We start from the raw sequence: 18,141 nt of genomic DNA, 5'->3' as shown, positions 1-18,141 counted from the left end.
GCCGACCAGTCGGGATCATAATGTGCTCATTATTAAACAGAGGGTGAGAACTGCAAATCCCTCTGAGAATGTAAAAAATAATATTAACAATGCTTCTGAGCGCTCTTTATTTTGATTTTTACCTTTAAAAAGTTTAATTTCATGCTGTCACAGTTATGAATTTGTAAGAACTGCCCCAAAAAAACAACCAAGTACCTCTGTGCTTTATGAAATAAGACCTAAAGGATTTTTAAGATAGCTGGAAAAATCAAATGGGTTTTAAAAATTACTGATGCACTCAAAACCTTTCAGGATACATGACAAAAAAGCTAGTAACTTGTCCATATTTTTCCTTTTTTTAATCCTGATTGTGTGTTTGACTTCAGCAAAAATCAGCTGTGCTTTATTTAGTAGATTTTAATCGTTTTTTTTAATTTTCTTTTTATAGCTCTCAGGTCTTTTTCTTCAGTCTGCAGTGCCTTTTGGAAACAGAAGATGTCAGTATGCGACACCACGGCTCCTCATCTCTGAGTCTTTCCCACCTCCTTCATTGTTTACCTCATGTGGCTCAATCTCTCTTTTAATACAATGACAGATAATCAGCTAAATGAAAGATTGTTAGTGCAGTTTTTTAAAAGAAAGCATCAAAACAGACACATTTCCTGTGAGAACTGAGTACAACATCAGCTGAGCACTTAAAAATATTAATTAAAATTACCATGCATTGGAGGTTTGCAAATCGCTCGCTTCCTTATCAAAGTTTTAAACTCCTAGTTCTCATGCGATCTGTTTGCGCTTGGAGTATGAGGAGGGGATGACTCTCAGCTACTACCACGCCAAATGTTGACGCAACAGCTGTGAAACTGACTGAGTTTTAGCCATTTTGTATTCACTAATGTTGACCAGCTGTGGCAACCATCTTGCAGATTACTTTCTAAGAGTCTCATTGGTAATAGATAATATCATATTGATTACCTATTGATTATTTAGTCATTATGTGATGATTAATCACTTCTTTGACTGTCTTTAAACACCTATTTGTGCAATACAAGATGATACTGAACCATAATCTCACCATGTCTAACAGTGAAAAGTTTACCTTTATAACTACAGTTTAATAAATATGCATTTAGAATACTGATTAGGTGAACACTGACATTTAAAAAAAAAACCTTTTAGTGAGTCATTCTTGTGCTTTGTAGGGCAGTGAACTGTGATAGTTCTCTTCTGTTCTGCCACCCTAATCTCCAAAAAAATTGTTGGAGTATCTGAAAACCCTCCTGCATCACGTTATTATATGTACAGCAGATAAATTCCAGGAAATCAAGTGGAAAGTTATTTTTAGAATCAAGCATGTGGTTTGTATCAATGTTTGGCCCTCCTTTGGTCGCACCAATTTTAGTAACTATTTTTTTTTCTTTTCTTTTCTTTATTTTTACATTTTGGACACTTTGACTTAACCAAGCTGACATTGTTTCTGTTTCTCTATCCCCCTCCTCCTCCCCCTCAGCTATGCCTGCATGTCTCTCCCCCTCTTACTGGAACGAACTCCTGACACGACAGAAATAGAGCAGACGAGCTCTCAGGTCTCGCTGCCAGCGAGCTCCTCCTGCTGTCTTAAAATCAGCCCTCGAAGCTCACGAACTCAAACTCGCTGTTGGCTTTGTGTTTTGTTGGAGCTGAACGTGTCCCAATCAATTACAGAGCCGCAAAGGAGGCTGCAGACGTTACGCACTCCAAATGGAGACGCGCGTAAAAAATGACCCAAATGCGCACCGTATCACCCTGCCACTCAGCCAGGAGGGGGTATATTTCAAATCGTTTCTTTTTATGAACAGCATTGCTTTTCGTGTCTCTCTCTCTCTCTCTCCGTCTCTCTCTCTCTCTCACACACACACTCCTCTCACGCACCGAAATGCTGCGCGGTCGAGCGTCGGAGTCGCTGCGTCACAGGAGACGCAACGAGGCGGCCTGAATCTGACCAGCAAGAGGGAGGAGGGAGGGGGGCAGACAGAGCAGTCTATGCTACTAGAGACAGCAGGACCACCAGACACAGCTCTAATTCTTCCTACTCAGACAAGGTAAGCCCATATCTGTTATTTGGAAGCTTTTTGTTTCCCCTCCCCTGTTTGATTTCATCCGGTTTATATCGAGATATGGCACTGCGTCGGACATTCACTGAGCAAAGTTTGCTGATTCATTTTCTAGAGGTGTCTCTGTGACTTGGTGCACAGAGGCAAACTGTTCTGGAGAACAGTTGGATTTTGTTCTAATTGTAAAAGAAAAAATGTGATAGACAGAGGCTGAAGTTTAGTTTAGAAAAACAAAAACCTCCCTGAACAGTTAGATTGAAAGATTTTCAGGTTTATTCTGCAGTGTGTGAGGTAGGGGGGCGACACAGCAGGGTGTGGCTCTGTAGAGACCCCAGATCCCCCCCTACACTGTGATTCTGACATTAGGTTAAAGTCTTCATGCTATTTTGGGAAACCTTTACTGCAGTCTGGAGCAAACACTGAGCATTTCAAACCCTTTTTATAGGTTTAAAATGAGAGGAACGTTTGCAAAATTGAGCATTTTTTCAATTTTATGTCTATATTCATCAACTCATTGTATTTAATTTCTTTTCTTTTTTTATGAAGTTATGAAAAGTTAACAGGAAAATTAACTGCAGCCTCCGTACGTCCTTCTTAATGGCTGCTTTATGAGTTGGCGTGTATGGCACAGTGTGGACATTAGCTTCCCTGCGGGTTTGTTTAATGTAATTTCCGTCTATCAGTAAACCGTTTTAGTCGAGTGAGGGGTCAGAGAAAATGGTTTCCCTGTTTGCGCTCTGAGCTGTCCTCACAGGAATCAGTTTTGACTGGCTGCAAACTGAACAGACTATCACTGAATTCACCCAGCAAAGATGAGATCATCACAATGTGTCTTTGCAACATCATCTTTCTGCACATTTTAGGGACAATGGCTGCTTTCCAGCAGTACAGTGATGGGGTTTTTTGTGCAATGCATCCTCTAAGTCAGCATTTCTGTCTCTCTCCCTTTAGGCCCCGAAACTATTGATTTGTGAGCGGCGTTGGCACAGACGACCAAATACAAACATGGTAAGCGGGCGAGACCCTTCTTATCTTGTGTTGTGTAAGAGTGATCCGAGCAGATCTTGTGTCTGTTTAACGTGACCGGTTTTGTTTTGGTGATGAATGAAGTGGAGGCTGGAGCGGGGTCATCTGCTGTCACCTGGCACCGCGTGAGCCCTCCACATCATAAAGCCAGCAGTGTAGGGTGTCACTGCTACCTGCGCTGGCACACGGGCGCACCTGACGAGATGTTTCCAGAGCCGAGCTTCAATTAAAGAGGAGAGGAGGAGTCGACGGTTCATAATTTAAACGTCCAAATTAGATTTTGAAGGCGGTCGTGACGAACTCAGCCGGTTTAGTCGGAAGGTTTGTTGCCAGGGCTTGTGTTTGCGGCCTGGTTGCTCTGCAGCTGTCTTACTGAGTGATGGTCGCTGTGCGCACGCAGGAAGGAGAGCACATTCTGGCTGTCAGCCTTAATGCAGAGTTAATCTCCACAGCTGCAGCTGCAGTATGCTCTAAAACACCAACCAAGGCATGAGTTAGATCATCTTAAATAAAGTATGTATTTGTATAACCTAAAGTATGGAGAGTAGCTTGTTAAGTGATTTCATTTTATATGTAAATCAAACACTGGTAAGGGCTCAGATTTCTTTAGAAAAGATGTTCTGTGGAGTTTCTTTTATTTAAAATCAGTAATCAATATGCTACCTGCAGTAGAAATTGCTACTGACAAAATATCAGGCAGAAGTGCTCTCGGGGAGGACAAGCTAACCTTTAACTGGAGCGAGACCAAGACCAGAGTGGACTGTTGTCCCCTTAAAACAACTCCAGACCACAAAATGTAGTTATAGCTGCAGCAATAAAAATGTAGTTTCCCTTCTGTTGTACACGTGTAACTGTACAAATCCCATTATTAAACTTGTTGCTACAGTGTTTGAACTCATTAAAATTACTGCCTTGTTTTGCTAATATTAGTTTTTCTGGTTACAGAGAGCAACTATTAGCTAACCCCACTAATTTTCTGACTTGCAACCAGAACACATTTAGTTGAAAATTGGGTTTCATGTCCAGGTTTAGCTCTTATTTCCAACGTGGAACGCAGCATTTATGTTGCTTTATTGTAATATAGTCATCAGAATCTTTTCAGATTGACTGAACTTCTTCACTACTGTGGATTCTCAGTTTAACTTGGACATTTGAGAAACTTATTGAATGAACCAGAATATAATTTACCAGGATGAACAAAATGAGCCTCGTCTCAGTTTAACATGTTTCATTTGCGATACTTAAAAAAAAAGACAAATAGTTACTAAGGACAATTTGTTTGATGAAACCAATTAAAAGGATTCAGACAAGAAAAACCTGAATCAGTCCTAAAAGAATATGTTGACTTTTCTCTGCGTTTTATGAATCAACAACGAGTTGTTTTTTTTGAGTGTAGGAGTCATCGATTCCTGAGCCAAGTTTCCCCCAGTGAATGAGCTCGTCACAAACATGGGGCTGAAATAAAGGGTCAGGGGTCAGTTTTTCATTTAGAGTCCATTCAGACATGTACATTATAAAGTACCTCCTCTCTGATGTCTGATCTTGTATTTGAGCTATTGTATGTCAAGACTTTGGAAAGACAGGTGGTCTGTGTGCAACCTGACCCCTACCACACACACACACACACCAACACACACACTTCTACACACATGAGTGGGCCTCAGAAACACACCCACTGTAGGTTTTACTCTGCTTTAATCTGCTGGGAGGGGAGATGGCAGCTGCAGACCTGAATGTTTCACCAACCCACCAGTTTCACTTTCACACCGTCCAGCACTCACTCCATAGAAGGAAGCGAACGCTCTCACAGAATAAACTGTGCAAAACTGATGTTCTGGAAATGTCGAAGTGAATTTCTAATTGATTAAAACGCAGGTCGGAAGGTTTATAGCAGTTCTGTAAAAGCAGGAGTGCCCACAGTTGGGGTTTTAACCTCAGTTTGTGTAAAACAAAAACAGCAGGGTGGCAGACTTGAAATGATCTGTTGAAAGTAAACTTAAATAAAGTTATTGCCAATGTCATATTTTTACCATAAAAGTTACAAAAAATAAGAACATTATGATGGCTAAAATAGGATAGTGGTTGCTGAGGCTGTACGAGTCATTGTGGCCTTGTTTAAAGAGTTTACTAACACTGGTTTTAGACTTCAAGCAACAATAATTTTGAGTCACGAGCCTCTGCCGCTCTTATTTTGTGGGTCAGAAGTTTCAGAAACATTGATTTCAAGAACCAAAACCAGAAGGGGTCTTCAGTAGAGCTTTGAGCCTGATTTTATCACAGTTCTTTAAATACTTACTATAATAAATCAAAAATTTGGTTGCATCCAACACAGGTTTTTAGCCAATTGCATTATTGTGAACAAAGTGTTTGCTGTCAGATCTGTTTGATGTCCTTTTAACTTTAAAGGTTACATTAAATACACCTAACATGCTGGTTGGCAGGACCAAACAGGGCCACAAATTGAAGCATCATGTTTGCAGAAAAGCAGCAGCCTTATGTCCAGTGTTTTATTATATATATATATGCTGAACAAAAATATAAATTCAACACTTTTGATTTTGCTCACATTTTTCATAAGCTGAACTCAAAGATCTGAGACTCTTTCTCTGTGCACAACAGGCCTTTTTCTCTCAAATATTGTTCACAAATTTGTGTGTGTAAATCTGTGTCAGCGAGCACTTCTCCTTTGCTGAGATAACCCATCCCCCTCCCAGGTGTGGCATTTCAAGATGCTTATTAGACAGCGTAATTATTATACAGGTGTGCCTTAGGCTGGACACAGCGAAAGGCCAGTTTTATCACACAGCACAATACCACAGATGTCGCAAGTTTTGAGGGAGGGTGCAATTGGCAAGCTGACTGCAGGAATGTCCACCAGAGCTGTTGCCCACGAATTAAATGTTAATTTCTCTACCAGAAGCTGTCTCCTAAGACGTTTCGGAGAATTTGGCAGTACATCTAACCGGCCTGAGGCACACCTGTGCAATAACCATGCTGTCTTTTGACCCTGTTATAGTGGGACACAGGCTCAACCTTTTAGCTGTTCATTATGGTGCATTTTACACCACAAGACAAACAGCAAACACCTGGGTGGGACTGAATTGTTATCACAATTTGGATTTCTCTCGGGTTTTAGCAGGTAAATATTAGGCAGAAAAAACATCATGACCTTCTGAGATCATGAAAGGCAAAAATATATAAATGTATTTAAGTAATGTCATTACTGGAGCGAAAAACTGTGTTTTGTATTTAAAACTTGTTCTACTCTTTTTTTGCAGTTTATTTCTGCTCCAACCGTTTACTTTTACTGATTACCAAAATATTATTTAAAATTTTTATGATTTCTTCTTCCTGCAGGTGTTCAGAGGCACGATATCAGATGCTCCGGACTTCGATCCGACTGCCGACGCTGAGGCACTTTACAACGCCATGAAAGGCATCGGTGAGTTCCTCGCTCCTCTGAGGCTGATGAGCAGCATCGAGATGTAATAAAACCTTCAACCCAGCAGTCACGGTAGTGTCTGTCCTCAGGCAGCGACAAGGAAACCATCCTGGACCTGATCACGTCTCGGAGCAACGCTCAGAGGCAGGAAATCATCTCAGCGTACAAATGCAGTTTTGGACAGGTGCTTAAGTATTTCATATTTAATTTAACAGACACGGTTTGAACAAACTGGGACTTTGGTTAAGGTGCAGAGTGTGTTTTTCGAAACGTACAATGTAATGTTGTTTTATCAGGATCTGATTGAAGATCTGAAATACGAGCTCACGGGGAAATTTGAGCGTCTCATCGTGAGCCTGATGAGAACGCCGGCCTACCACGATGCCAAGGAAATCCACGACGCAGTCAAAGTAAGACCCCCTGTTCAGATCTTCTCTTCGGTCAGCTTCATCTAAGGCAGCGGTTGCTTCAAATTTAACTTCACTGTTTGTTTGTTTTTTTCATTTTAGGGACTCGGAACAAACGAGAGATGCTTGATTGAGGTCCTGGCTTCCAGAAACAACAAACAGGTCCACGAGATGGTTGCAGCTTACAAGGATGGTAAGGAGCTTGATGGAACATCTGTTAGTAATCAGATGTTATGTTTGCATCTGGCAGCCGTTTGCATTGATGTGTGTGTGTGTGTGTGTGTGTGTGTGTGTGTGTGTGTGTGTGTGTGTCTCCAGCCTACGACAGGGACATAGAGGAGGACATTACCGCAGACACGTCAGGTCACTTTAAGAAGATGCTGATTGTTCTGCTTCAGGTCAGTTCACCCAGGAGCTGAAGCTATCAGCGGGGATTTATCCAGTTGCCGAGCGCGTTTCTAAAGCCCAAGTTGTTCTGGTTTGATTCTCCAGGGGACCAGAGATGAGTCTGGAGTGGTAGATGCAGACCTGGTGCAGCAGGACGCACAAGTGAGAACTTGAATATTTCTTACTCACCTGAACATGCACGTCAGAGTGCGCTGACTCCATTCGGCCTTCGTTTATTACACTTATTGTGACTTTATGAAGGTAAAAGAGACACCGTATAATATGTTTTAAAGTAATTCATTGCTAAAAGTGTTGAAAGGGGAGGGGGAAGAAGTTTAAAATATATTCATAGTAGTACAGATGAGGCCAATATGTATACTTAATCCTAAAAATGTGCAGAGAGCTTGACTAGTAGGGGCTCAGAGGTAGCACCAAGCTGCTATTTTAGCAATAAAAACCTGTGTTTGATCAAATTACTAACCTTGAACTTGGCTGTGTTTAATTGTGCGCTCTTTATCATTATTTCTTTGTGTAGGACCTGTACGCAGCAGGGGAGGAGCAGTGGGGGACAGACGAGGCCAAATTCATCATGACCCTGGGAAACCGCAGTGTGACCCACCTCCGGATGGGTGAGCTCGCAGACAGAGAGCCGTCTAAGAGCCGAACACTGTGACCTCAGGTCCTCCTGGAGTTAACGGCACATTAAAAGCAGCCGCCAGTACTTCACAAACGGGTTGCGGATGGAGGACAAAGACTGGGGACTTCTTATACAGCTGCATTAAAACAGGAAATCAAAATTCTGTAAAATTCTGGCTGAGATAAAAGTGTTTCGCTAAATCGCATGCTTTTTTCCCCCCTTTCTTTGTCTAGTTTTTGATGAATATGAGAAGATTGCGGAGGTGTCCATCGAGGACAGCATTAAGAGCGAACTGTCTGGAGACTTTGAAAGACTGATGCTGGCTGTGGGTGAGAAAAACTCTGAAAATGTCCTTTTATTTTCACACAGAACCTGCAGAGTCGTTTATTTAACCCAGGCCTCGTTTCTGGTGTTTTCTTACAGTCCAGTGCATCAGGAGCGTCCCCATGTTCTTTGCCAAGCGCCTCTACAAGTCCATGAAGGTAAATATGAGCCGTAACTTTATCTGTTCCCATGATGTCCGCAGACAGAAAAAAAAGCTTCATCAGCACAATCGTTGTGACTGATTTTTATTTGATTTTTTTCCTATTAAAGATGGATTCCAGTCTGTTTTATCGTGAGATTTAGTCACTGAAAGATTTGTTTTTCATCTATTTTTTTAGGGCCTTGGCACAGCTGACAACACTCTGATCCGGATCATGATTTCTCGCTCTGAAATCGACATGCTGGACATCCGAGAGTGTTTCCGTCTGCAGTACGAGAAGTCGCTCTACAACATGATCAAGGTCTGAAACCAACTAAAATGTTAGTTGTTTTTTTAAATGCACAGATGCAGCACTAATATTCACTTTCTGTATGTGTGTGGTTCAGGATGACACATCAGGAGATTACAAGAGGACCCTGCTCCATCTGTGTGGAGGAGATGATGAGTAAGTCACAGCTTGGCTGCAGGCAGCAGCAGTAACCAGCAGGGGGCGACAGACGCTCAATCTTTAGCGGTGGATGTTTTCTGAGGTCAAAGATCTTCAGCTTCAACATTTGGCTTTGCTGAGTTTGCTTTGTTGTGTCAAACTAATCGTTACAGCTTAGCTGGAGAGTTCTTCCCCGAAGCGGCTCAGATAGCCTACAAGATGTGGGAATTAAGTGCCATGACCAAAGTGCAGGTTTGGGTCCCGTCCGCTCCCACCTTAGATGTGTCGCTGCATGTTTGGCTTGGCCATGCCTGGAATCTCCAGCGCCTGCTGGCCTCACAATGGCGCTTCTGCAAGCTTGTGCTGAGGCCATGTTCCGCGCAGAAAAGTGGCTTTGTTTCGCTCTGGATACGATCAGAATGCTGTTCTCTGAAGTACAAATAGTTTCTGTTGTGATCCCCTTCCCCGGACCTCCACTTGCAGTCCACTTGTGGAGGGTAAATGTCAGAAAGGTCTCAGCGTTTGTTGCAAACAAAAGGCTCGTCTCACTAACCGAGCTGTTTCTCAGCCTGACAGCGTTTTCGCTGTTGGTTGGTGTCGTGAAATCTGACTGAGGGCACCTGCCCCCTCAAATAACACCGATTACTATCATGAAACCCAAAGTGCTGATTCAGCTGCAATCTGCTAAATAACCTTTGAGCTGCAAACCCTAATAGGAATGTTTGTCATGCATGTTCTGCAGCCCTATTAGGGTTTTGCTTTAATCTAACATATGTGATCTGATCACAGATTGTTTCTGTTGCTTTTATGTTTGTGTGCATATGTAGGTATTAAAATATCTGATCCTGATTTTTATTATTTCCACTCCCTCAGCTCAGGCCCACAGTCCACCCTGCTTCCGGTTTTGACTCTGCAGCCGACGCACAAGCTCTGAGGAAAGCAATGAAGGGTTTCGGTACGCAAGTTTTCTAGCTTAAAACTTTAGCACTAGCGGCTGAAGTTAATGTCTGTTAGCAACATGTTTCATGAACAGCTAGGCAGATTTTAGTGAAACTCACAGAAAGTGAGCACTGAATGTGAATCTATGAAGTCCGCCAAATTCAAGATGGCCACCACAGCCAACCAGTTTTAGTCAACACAAAATATTTATAACTCAGCCAGCGTTATAGATTTTGGGTCAAATGTTTATGCGGTAGAAGGTGGGAGTCATTCCCAACGAGTTTATTCAAGGTTTGGCCAAAACTGGTACATCTCCATCATATCTCAACACAAGATATTGTTAAGTCTAAAATCCTAGCAAGAAAGCCAGTGAGAAATATGTGTTCCTTCAAGAAGTGGTGGGCTTTTAATTACTAATGTTATTGACCACAGGAACAGATGAAGATGCGATCATTGAAATTGTCGCAAACAGAAGCAACGCCCAGCGGCAGGAGATCCGACAGGCCTTCAAATCCCAGCTGGGGAGGGTGAGAGAAGCAAATACATGAAAATTCAACTTAAAACGGGTGGATTTATTTAGCTTTATTTTTAAAAAAACCAACCTTCTCCTGGCTTTATATCAAACCCTTGTAATATATGTTGCGTTTCTTGTAACAACTTTCTAACACCTCGCTGAATCTGATCGCCATCTAGGATCTGATGAAGGACCTGAAGTCGGAGCTGTCCAGGAACTTGGAGAGGCTGATCATTGGGCTCATGCTGACCCCAGCTGAGTTTGATGCCAAAATGATGAGAAAGGCCATGGAGGTAATGTAGGTGATTTAAAAAAAAACATCTAATTTGTTTTGTTTAAACGTGTACATCTCACTATGATTGCTTCTTATTAAATCAGCCAACCTGATTTAAGGCTAATCGATCTTAGCCTACCCAAACATGACCTCAGTGAGTTTTACAGACACTGAGCTAAAGTTTGGTGTGGTTAGGGTTAGGGGTGGGGTTAGGGTTCGTTACTTCTCATCATGCTCTGAAACTGGCACGAAATGTGGCGGGCGATATGCATTCCTACAAGGAATACTGGGCCTGTATTTCTAAGGTGTTTTGATGACGATGGATGAACGTTTGTTCAGACTAATGTATTACTGTGCTGTATCAAACCATGCTGACGTCTTTGACTCAACAATTTGGCAATTAATTAGCAGTTATGAATTGTTTTACTGGCTTTATAGCAAATAAAACTTGGCTAAAAAGGATAAAATGTTGAAATCGTTTTAGTGAATCTCACTTTCAAATGAGCTTATTACCATGTGGACTTTGAGGAGTTTTTAGATGCACAAAAACTTGTATGTAAGATACTCTTTAAATGTGTTTCAAGCCTGCAGAAAGTATGAAAGACACGGGTGCAGCCAGCGTGGGAACATCACAGCAAAAGTACTTAGGAAGCATTTGATAATCAAATTGATTTATTTATAACTTATCTAGTAATGTTTGCTTTTCCTTATGCAGAGCAGCGGAGTCACCCTTAACTTTGAATGAGCTTGATGACTGAATGTCAGTTTTAGACGTTTTATAGCAGATGAATTTTAGAATTGGCTTATTTGAATGACTATGCTCTACGTGACGATGAACAGGTCCCAAACCAATAATGAGACAAAAGTCGTGTTCAAGACAGGATAATGACAATTAAACTTAGCTAAGGAGACAAAAAAATTTATAGCAAGTTTGCAAAAAGAACGTTTTTAAAGGAGATGAAGAGATCTCAGTGCATTCCTATGGGGGAAATGTATGTAAATAATAACAAATATTTTAAAAAGTATAAAAGTTACAAAAACCAGAAGTTGTAGCACACATCTCCAGAATGAGCTGAACGTTTTGATGCAGCATATGAATGGCTAAAATAGCACAAAGTCTTCAGATTTTTAAAAATGTGACAAAATAAAAAAACAGGAAAAACAACTGTGTTAATCCTGAATCAGCATTCACACAATTATTAACAAATATTACACAATATATAGAAATATTTCAATGCAACTCTCTCATATTTTTATTTTTTCTAATCAAAGTAAAGCACATTTTATGTGTTTTTGTTATCAGTTTTTGAGTCCTAATGACTGATTTATTGATTTATTTTTTGCTATAACAGTGCGCTGCCCGGGGTTTCCACTTTACATGTCTGGCTGTCATTTCTCAGTTTCGGCAGGAATTTATTGTTCGCCGCTGTGTTTCCTCTTCTTTGTGGTGGTTTCCATGACATTCAATTTAAAATCCGCACAATATGTTTTGATTTTGCGGTTTGTCCGAGTTCTCTTATGTTGGGCGTCACCCGGCAGCAAAGATAAAGACAAGATGACCTGCGCCTGACCCATGTGGGCACCGATGACTGACGTTAAATACCTTCTTGAACACATTTGTTCTTTTTTTGTTTTTTGTTTTTTTTAAAGAGCAAGTCAAAATGTGAGACGCCGTTTGAGGTTGAGAGATGAAAATGCTGTGTAGTCTCAGATTAAGGAGGCGTAAATAAACAGAAACACTGAAGGGTCTAAAATGTTATCATCACCAGCTGCTGAAAGGTGAAAGACAGGCGATAATATTTTTGCCTGTGTCTGAGTATGCATTTGTTAGCAGAGTAAATCATGAACCACTGGAGAGGTTTCAGTGAAACTCTACTGGCAGTACATCTACAACTGGTTAGCTTCTGAAGGGAATCCAGTTCAAGATGGCCACCACAGCCATCTGGTCTTAGAAAACCCATAGAGGGCTGCAACTCAGTCAGTTAGTAGCTGAGAGTCATCCTCGACATATACTGAAAGACGGCGGGTGATATGCATTCTGTCAAGGAATGCTAAGCCTTTAGCATTTAGACTTGAATAAACTAAATTGTAAAGACTTATTTGGCATTTATTTCAGATTTTCGGGTGTAAACAAAACAGCAAATGCCAATTTTAGATTTTTTTTCTACAGGACTCCATGTGTCATCCTAACTGTGTGGTCTTCATCTGATTTTATTATTTTTTTCTGTGAAAACGTCATGAGTGAAACCTCTGACCTTCGAACAGGGTGCGGGGACAGACGAGCACGCTCTGATCGAGATCCTGGTTTCCAGGAGCAACGAGCAAATCCAAGCCATGAACGCAGCCTACCGGGATGGTGAGTTTGAAAACAAAAAAAGTGAGGATTTAAAAAAAAACAAAAAAACTTTATCCCGTCCGTCACCGTGCTGTCCTCCACAGCCTATAAGAAGACTCTGGAGGACGCCGTGCAGTCAGAAACGTCGGGCCACTTCTGCCGCATCCTCGTTTCTCTCGTGCAGGTAACCGCCACCGCGAGAACTCTGACTGCGCGCCCACACTCTCTGTAACACACACACACAAGGATCCACTCATCCGCCTCCATTTTATTCCTTTCTATGCCGTTCATGAGATGAACGGTGAGCGAGCTAAAAACTGACGTTTGGCCTTCTCTGCTTTGGTCAGGGTGCGAGAGAGGAGGGCCCCGCGGACGTGGACAGAGCCTGTGAAGACGCTCAGGTGAGGCCTCTGTCCGGTGCAGCGATTCAGTCTTTCATTCTGCGTAAGGGAACAATCAGATGAAACGTTTGTTCCTGAACCTCAACAGGAACTCGCAGACGCGTGCAACGCCGACTCTGACGACATGGAGATGAAGTTTATGAGCATTCTGTGCACCAGGAGCTTCCCCCACCTCAGGAAAGGTGAAGAATGGTGGTTTATTTATAAATCCAACCACCGGCTCACACTAACTGATCACAATCTGTCTTCTCCTCGCAGTCTTCCAGGAGTTTGTCAAATGCTCCAACAAGGACATTGAACAGATTATCAAGAAGCACATGTCAGGAGACGTGAAAAATGCCTTTTATGCAATAGGTAATAATGAAGCCTAATTGTTGCTCTCCGCCATGGAAGTCCTGATAATTACACCTGTTTCTGTGAGTGTGTCTGTCTGTTAGCGAAATATCTCACAATCACTGGACGGAGTTTAATGAAAGGCTCAAAGTAATCACCGGATGAACATCTACAACTCATCAGCTTTGGGAGTCAGCCCATTTCAAGATGGCCGCTGCAGCTAATCAGCCTCGCAAACGTAAAAATGGCTACGACCCAATTGGCTTCACAGATATTGAGCTAAGATTTGGTGTGGTAGTAGCTGAGAGCCACCCTCAATGCATGCTCTGAGAGCAAACGGGACAAGGGAGATATTTGTTTAAGGCTGGGGCATTAACCGTCTGTCTGTTAGCAAAATATCTCATGAATCACTGGGTGGATATTAATGAAACTGTCGGGAAGTAATCGTTGGATAGACAACTAATTAACTTTTTAAGTCAACCCCCATTCAAGAAGGCAGCTACAGCTAATCGACCTTAGCAAACGTAAAGAAGGCCATAACTTTGTCAATTTGACAGATTTTGACATATTAATAATTTCATTAAATTTGGCTTTCTGTTGGTTTTTCTGACTGTAGTCCTTTCATGCATCCATCATAACTTTTCCTTGTTCTGTCTTCTTCTTGCAGTTCGCAGCGTGAAGAACCAGCCCTCCTATTTTGCAGACCGTCTGTATAAAGCCATGAAGGTATTTATTTTGGGGATTTACGCGTCGCGGCGTCAGAGCCAAACGAAACAAACTGATACGGCCTCGAGCCTTTTTCAGCGATCGGCGGCGGCTGCTTTAGCAAGCCAAAATGAACAGAGTGCATGTGCTGACTTCCCCCCCTGCAGGGTCTCGGCACGGACGACAGGGCGCTGATCCGCATCATGGTGTCCCGCAGCGAAGTTGATCTGTTCAACATTCGCAAAGAGTTCAAGGAGACGCACGACGCCTCCCTCCATGAATTCATCCAGGTAGAGACTGCGATTGTAAGTCTGAGGATTTGCTCACTAACCCTCCTGTTTGGTTTGTTCTGCCTCTCGTTTGACGTGTGCATTTTTTTAATTTATTTTTTTACATTTTTAATTTTTTTATCTGTACCGCTGCCTTTGTCTCGCTCTGTGTGAGCATGCTTTTGCACATCTTTCGGCTGCTGCTGCTGCTGCTGCGGTGAGGTGGTGGGGTACTTTAATCTATAGCTTCCTGCGGTGGACTGCAGGCATGTGGCTACTGCACAGCTGTTTAGGAATTTCCCTAACCCGACTTCCTCTTTACGTCTGCCGTGTGATTGGCTGGCGGCTGCAGAGATGAGAGTTCCTAAAAACAGCTCTATCACAACCCAGAGATGAAATCACCATGACACCAATACAAAGTAGCGAGCAGAATGCCCTGGATTTGCTTTGGCAGAAATGTTATCAAATTGTGCAAGGACGGCAGAGTTGCAGTACAGTGGTTAGTTTGAAGTTTGTGTCAAATGGAAAATTTTGCCTTGTGCGTTTTACTTTTTAAGAGTTTGGTATTTTCATATGCAACTCTGTTCTACTGTATGAATACAATGTTTCAGGGAAGTTTGAACGCAAAAAAAAAAAAAAAACGATGCCGATTTGCACATTTGATCAGTTTCTACGTGTGCATGCTTATCTTAGAAACTTAAAATTTAAACCAGCGAACGGGGGTACGTTTAAAACTGCTACAGGAGTCGCTGTAAAACGTTTCTAGTTAAACGTGTGAATCCACCTCCCTGCAGTTTCCACTTGTTTGTGGAGACTGAGACAGGGACATCACCTGAACTGGGTGTAATGTAAAAATGGACGAGCTTGGAGTTTATCCAAAACCACACAAGTTTTGAAAGCAAGATGTCAGCAAGCACGTTGTGCACAGATGGTAAATGAAACTGTAAGATCATCAACCAAGATACTTGTTTTAAACTATATTAAATGTTGTTCTTTTTAATCGGCTGAGCTGTAAATACAACAAAGTTTTGTATCCATTACAAAACTTTTTTCTTTGTGTGAACTTTTTCACACAAATGTACATTTGGTTTCTTTTAATGTTTCCTCTACTGGTCGTTTGCCGTCAGTAAGATGCTTCCAGGACGTTGGAATGAGAGCAGTTTCGTTAAAGTAAAATAAATGTGAAGCCAGTGCTTGAAGTCGTAACGCTTGGTGAGCAAGTTACAGCAGCTCTGAGAGTAGAAGGAAAACGCTTTAACACAGCAGAAACCTCAAAGTTTAGCTCAATTAGGCCTAAAGCCTGAAGAATGCAAAATGATGCAACTCTTTGTTCATTCTGTAGGTTCTGCATTTCAAATCCATATTAAGAAGATATCTTTCTAAACAAAGATACATTTGTTTCTGTTGTCTTGCTTGCTAGTAAATAAATGAGTCATTATACACATTAAAGAAGGAAATTATCATAACTTGACATAGGTGCCCATTAGAGCGTAGCTAATAGTAAGTAAATAAAAGGAGGTATTTTAATTTTTTCAGGCATCGGGTGAATAATTTTATATTTTGAGGTGCTGATAGGTTGACATATGTTTTACAAAACAGCAAATGAGCATAATTCACTAAAAAAAGCAACTTTTCCCCCCACGTGTTATACTGTATATTTGTTGTCGGTCAATGATCAATGATGCGAGTCAGTTGATAAAACGGGTAATTCCACTTTTGACCACAGTGGTTTTTTTTATATTATTATTTGAATGTTTTTGATTTGCAGTTTCGCTATTGTGTAAAGCCAAGGTAAACCCTGGTGGTCAGATGTCAGCAGACGTGAGCAGTAATTCCCATTCATTCAAACTCCTGCTGTGTGTGTGTGTTTTCCATTGCTTTTCAGAGTGATACCTCAGGAGACTACCGTAAAACCCTGCTGATTCTCTGCGGAGGGGAAGACTAAACCCATCCCGTCCCTGCAGCTCCGTCCTCTGGCTTCAGTGTCCACGAAAACGCGCTCGCTCACAGAGTCGGGGCAGGTGTGTTTCACGCCGGTGTCCCTAACTCCCCCCAGCCAAATCAAGCGACCCGCTGAAACGACGACCTCTCAGCGTCATGAGCCGGCTTTCTGCTTTCGCGTTTAGTTTCCCCAGTCTGGCGGTACGATTTGTTTTGTCTTTTTTACGGTGTCAAATGTCACATGAAGCTGTTCTCGTAGTGCAGAAATACGTGTCCATTAGCAGGTGTTCAAGCAGTGCCTTCAGATTATCACCCGCCCAGTGACTACTGTGATTTTTAAATATAACCAAATAAAACAACCCTCATTACAAAAAAACTATTTCATTTTGTTCTTGTAATAAATGATGTGTTTTACCAAAGGTTAATAAACTCAATGTTCTCTCTCGGGTATTTTATTTTATCTTTTCACAGTATGTGCACTTGTTTCAGACTGGCAGGGCGATTCAATGATTAACTGTGTTGATGAGCAATAACACAAGGCTGAACAAAATGGGAACTAAAATCTTTAACACCAGGAAACTCCCGGTCCAATTCAAGGCCTCTTTTGTCTCGCATGCTCAAAAATACCCTCAAGTTATTGCTTCTGCTGAAGTGAAGCAGGCAATTAAATAAATGAGGAATACAAATACCAGAAACCAGCTCATGAACACATTTAGTTCATACAGTTTGAACGGAATCTACGTTCAAACATGGCAGCATAAAATGCCTAACATTCTCGTGTCGTTTTTTTTTTTTTTTTTTTGCACATCACGTACTCCGTTTGCACTTGTTAATGCTGGAGGAAAGCGCGACGCAGCTGCCTGCGCTCTCGTTGGCGCCTCGGTTGGTTGTGTGTGAGCGCAGCTGTTGTCAGGCCACTTCGAGTTAAAAGAGGAAAGAAGAGAAGAGAGAGAGAGAGAGAAAAAAAAGAGACATATGTGGCGAGGAAATCCCCTGCAGCACGCCAAAATCCAAGAGTCTGCAGCAGTCAGTCACTTTGCCTTTTAATGGCACACCCAAGCTGAAAGTGCACCATTTGATGATAATTACAAGAGATTACGAGATAACTTCAATAGCACTATCAATATATCAATATGTACACTGTTCTTGAATTTCCCTTTTGATTGCAGGGGAAATTTTTTTCTTCTTCTTCTTTAAGTGTGGCAAAGCTCGGCTTGTTCAACAAGAGTTTGATTGTAGACAAATTATTTAAAGCTGTTTAGTCTTTGCAGAAAGCTATGCACTGTTTTAGCCTTTTAGCTTTTATCAGCAGCTTCTATAGCCCTGAGGATCATAACATGTTAGTGCAAAGAGGCTTTAAATTGAATATATATATATATATGTGTGTGTGAGTGTGCACTGATAAAATCTTATTTTCAGGCCTTCTGTACATTGATGAACCCTAGCCTCACCATACATTGAGTCATATATTTGCAGAACTTTAAGGTTATTCAGTTTTATCAACATGCAACAAGGAGCTGCAAGCAACTAATTCAAAAATGTATTTTA

The 18,141-nt window shown here is 41.6% G+C and overlaps 1 protein-coding gene across 2 annotated transcripts; it reads left to right on the top strand.

Annotated features, from left to right (window-relative positions):
• The first annotated feature begins 1,904 nt into the window (after window positions 1-1,904).
• Window positions 1,905-17,043, top strand: anxa6 (annexin A6). 2 transcript variants are annotated; one of them, XM_017426672.3, is made up of 25 exons: window positions 1,905-2,060; window positions 3,024-3,080; window positions 6,456-6,540; window positions 6,630-6,724; window positions 6,837-6,950; window positions 7,050-7,140; window positions 7,266-7,345; window positions 7,440-7,496; window positions 7,870-7,963; window positions 8,205-8,300; window positions 8,395-8,453; window positions 8,634-8,756; window positions 8,842-8,900; window positions 9,056-9,134; window positions 9,756-9,837; window positions 10,254-10,348; window positions 10,515-10,628; window positions 12,875-12,965; window positions 13,049-13,128; window positions 13,292-13,345; window positions 13,434-13,527; window positions 13,604-13,699; window positions 14,346-14,404; window positions 14,551-14,673; window positions 16,538-17,043. In XM_017426672.3, exons 2-25 carry the CDS (start codon window positions 3,078-3,080, stop codon window positions 16,595-16,597), a joined length of 1,983 nt encoding a protein of 660 aa, XP_017282161.1. In that variant the 5' UTR covers window positions 1,905-2,060; window positions 3,024-3,077; the 3' UTR covers window positions 16,598-17,043. The 2 variants fall into 2 exon arrangements, with proteins under 2 accessions (XP_017282161.1, XP_017282160.1); XM_017426671.3 differs by having other exon boundaries at window positions 14,551-14,688.
• The last annotated feature ends 1,098 nt before the right edge of the window (window positions 17,044-18,141 follow it).

Source organism: Kryptolebias marmoratus, linkage group LG9, assembly GCF_001649575.2.
Source record: "Kryptolebias marmoratus isolate JLee-2015 linkage group LG9, ASM164957v2, whole genome shotgun sequence".
NCBI lineage: Eukaryota > Metazoa > Chordata > Actinopteri > Cyprinodontiformes > Rivulidae > Kryptolebias > Kryptolebias marmoratus.
The sequence above is the reverse complement of the archived record's forward strand: the minus strand, read 5'-3'. Positions and strand labels throughout refer to the sequence as shown.

Bases quoted from the DNA above. Each gene is read 5' to 3' on its own strand.
- anxa6 (XM_017426671.3), top strand. The intron at 6,725-6,836 runs GTGCTTAAGTAT...TTGTTTTATCAG, and splicing joins ACAAATGCAGTTTTGGACAG to GATCTGATTGAAGATCTGAA. The intron at 14,689-16,537 runs GTAAGTCTGAGG...ATTGCTTTTCAG, and splicing joins TCCAGGTAGAGACTGCGATT to AGTGATACCTCAGGAGACTA.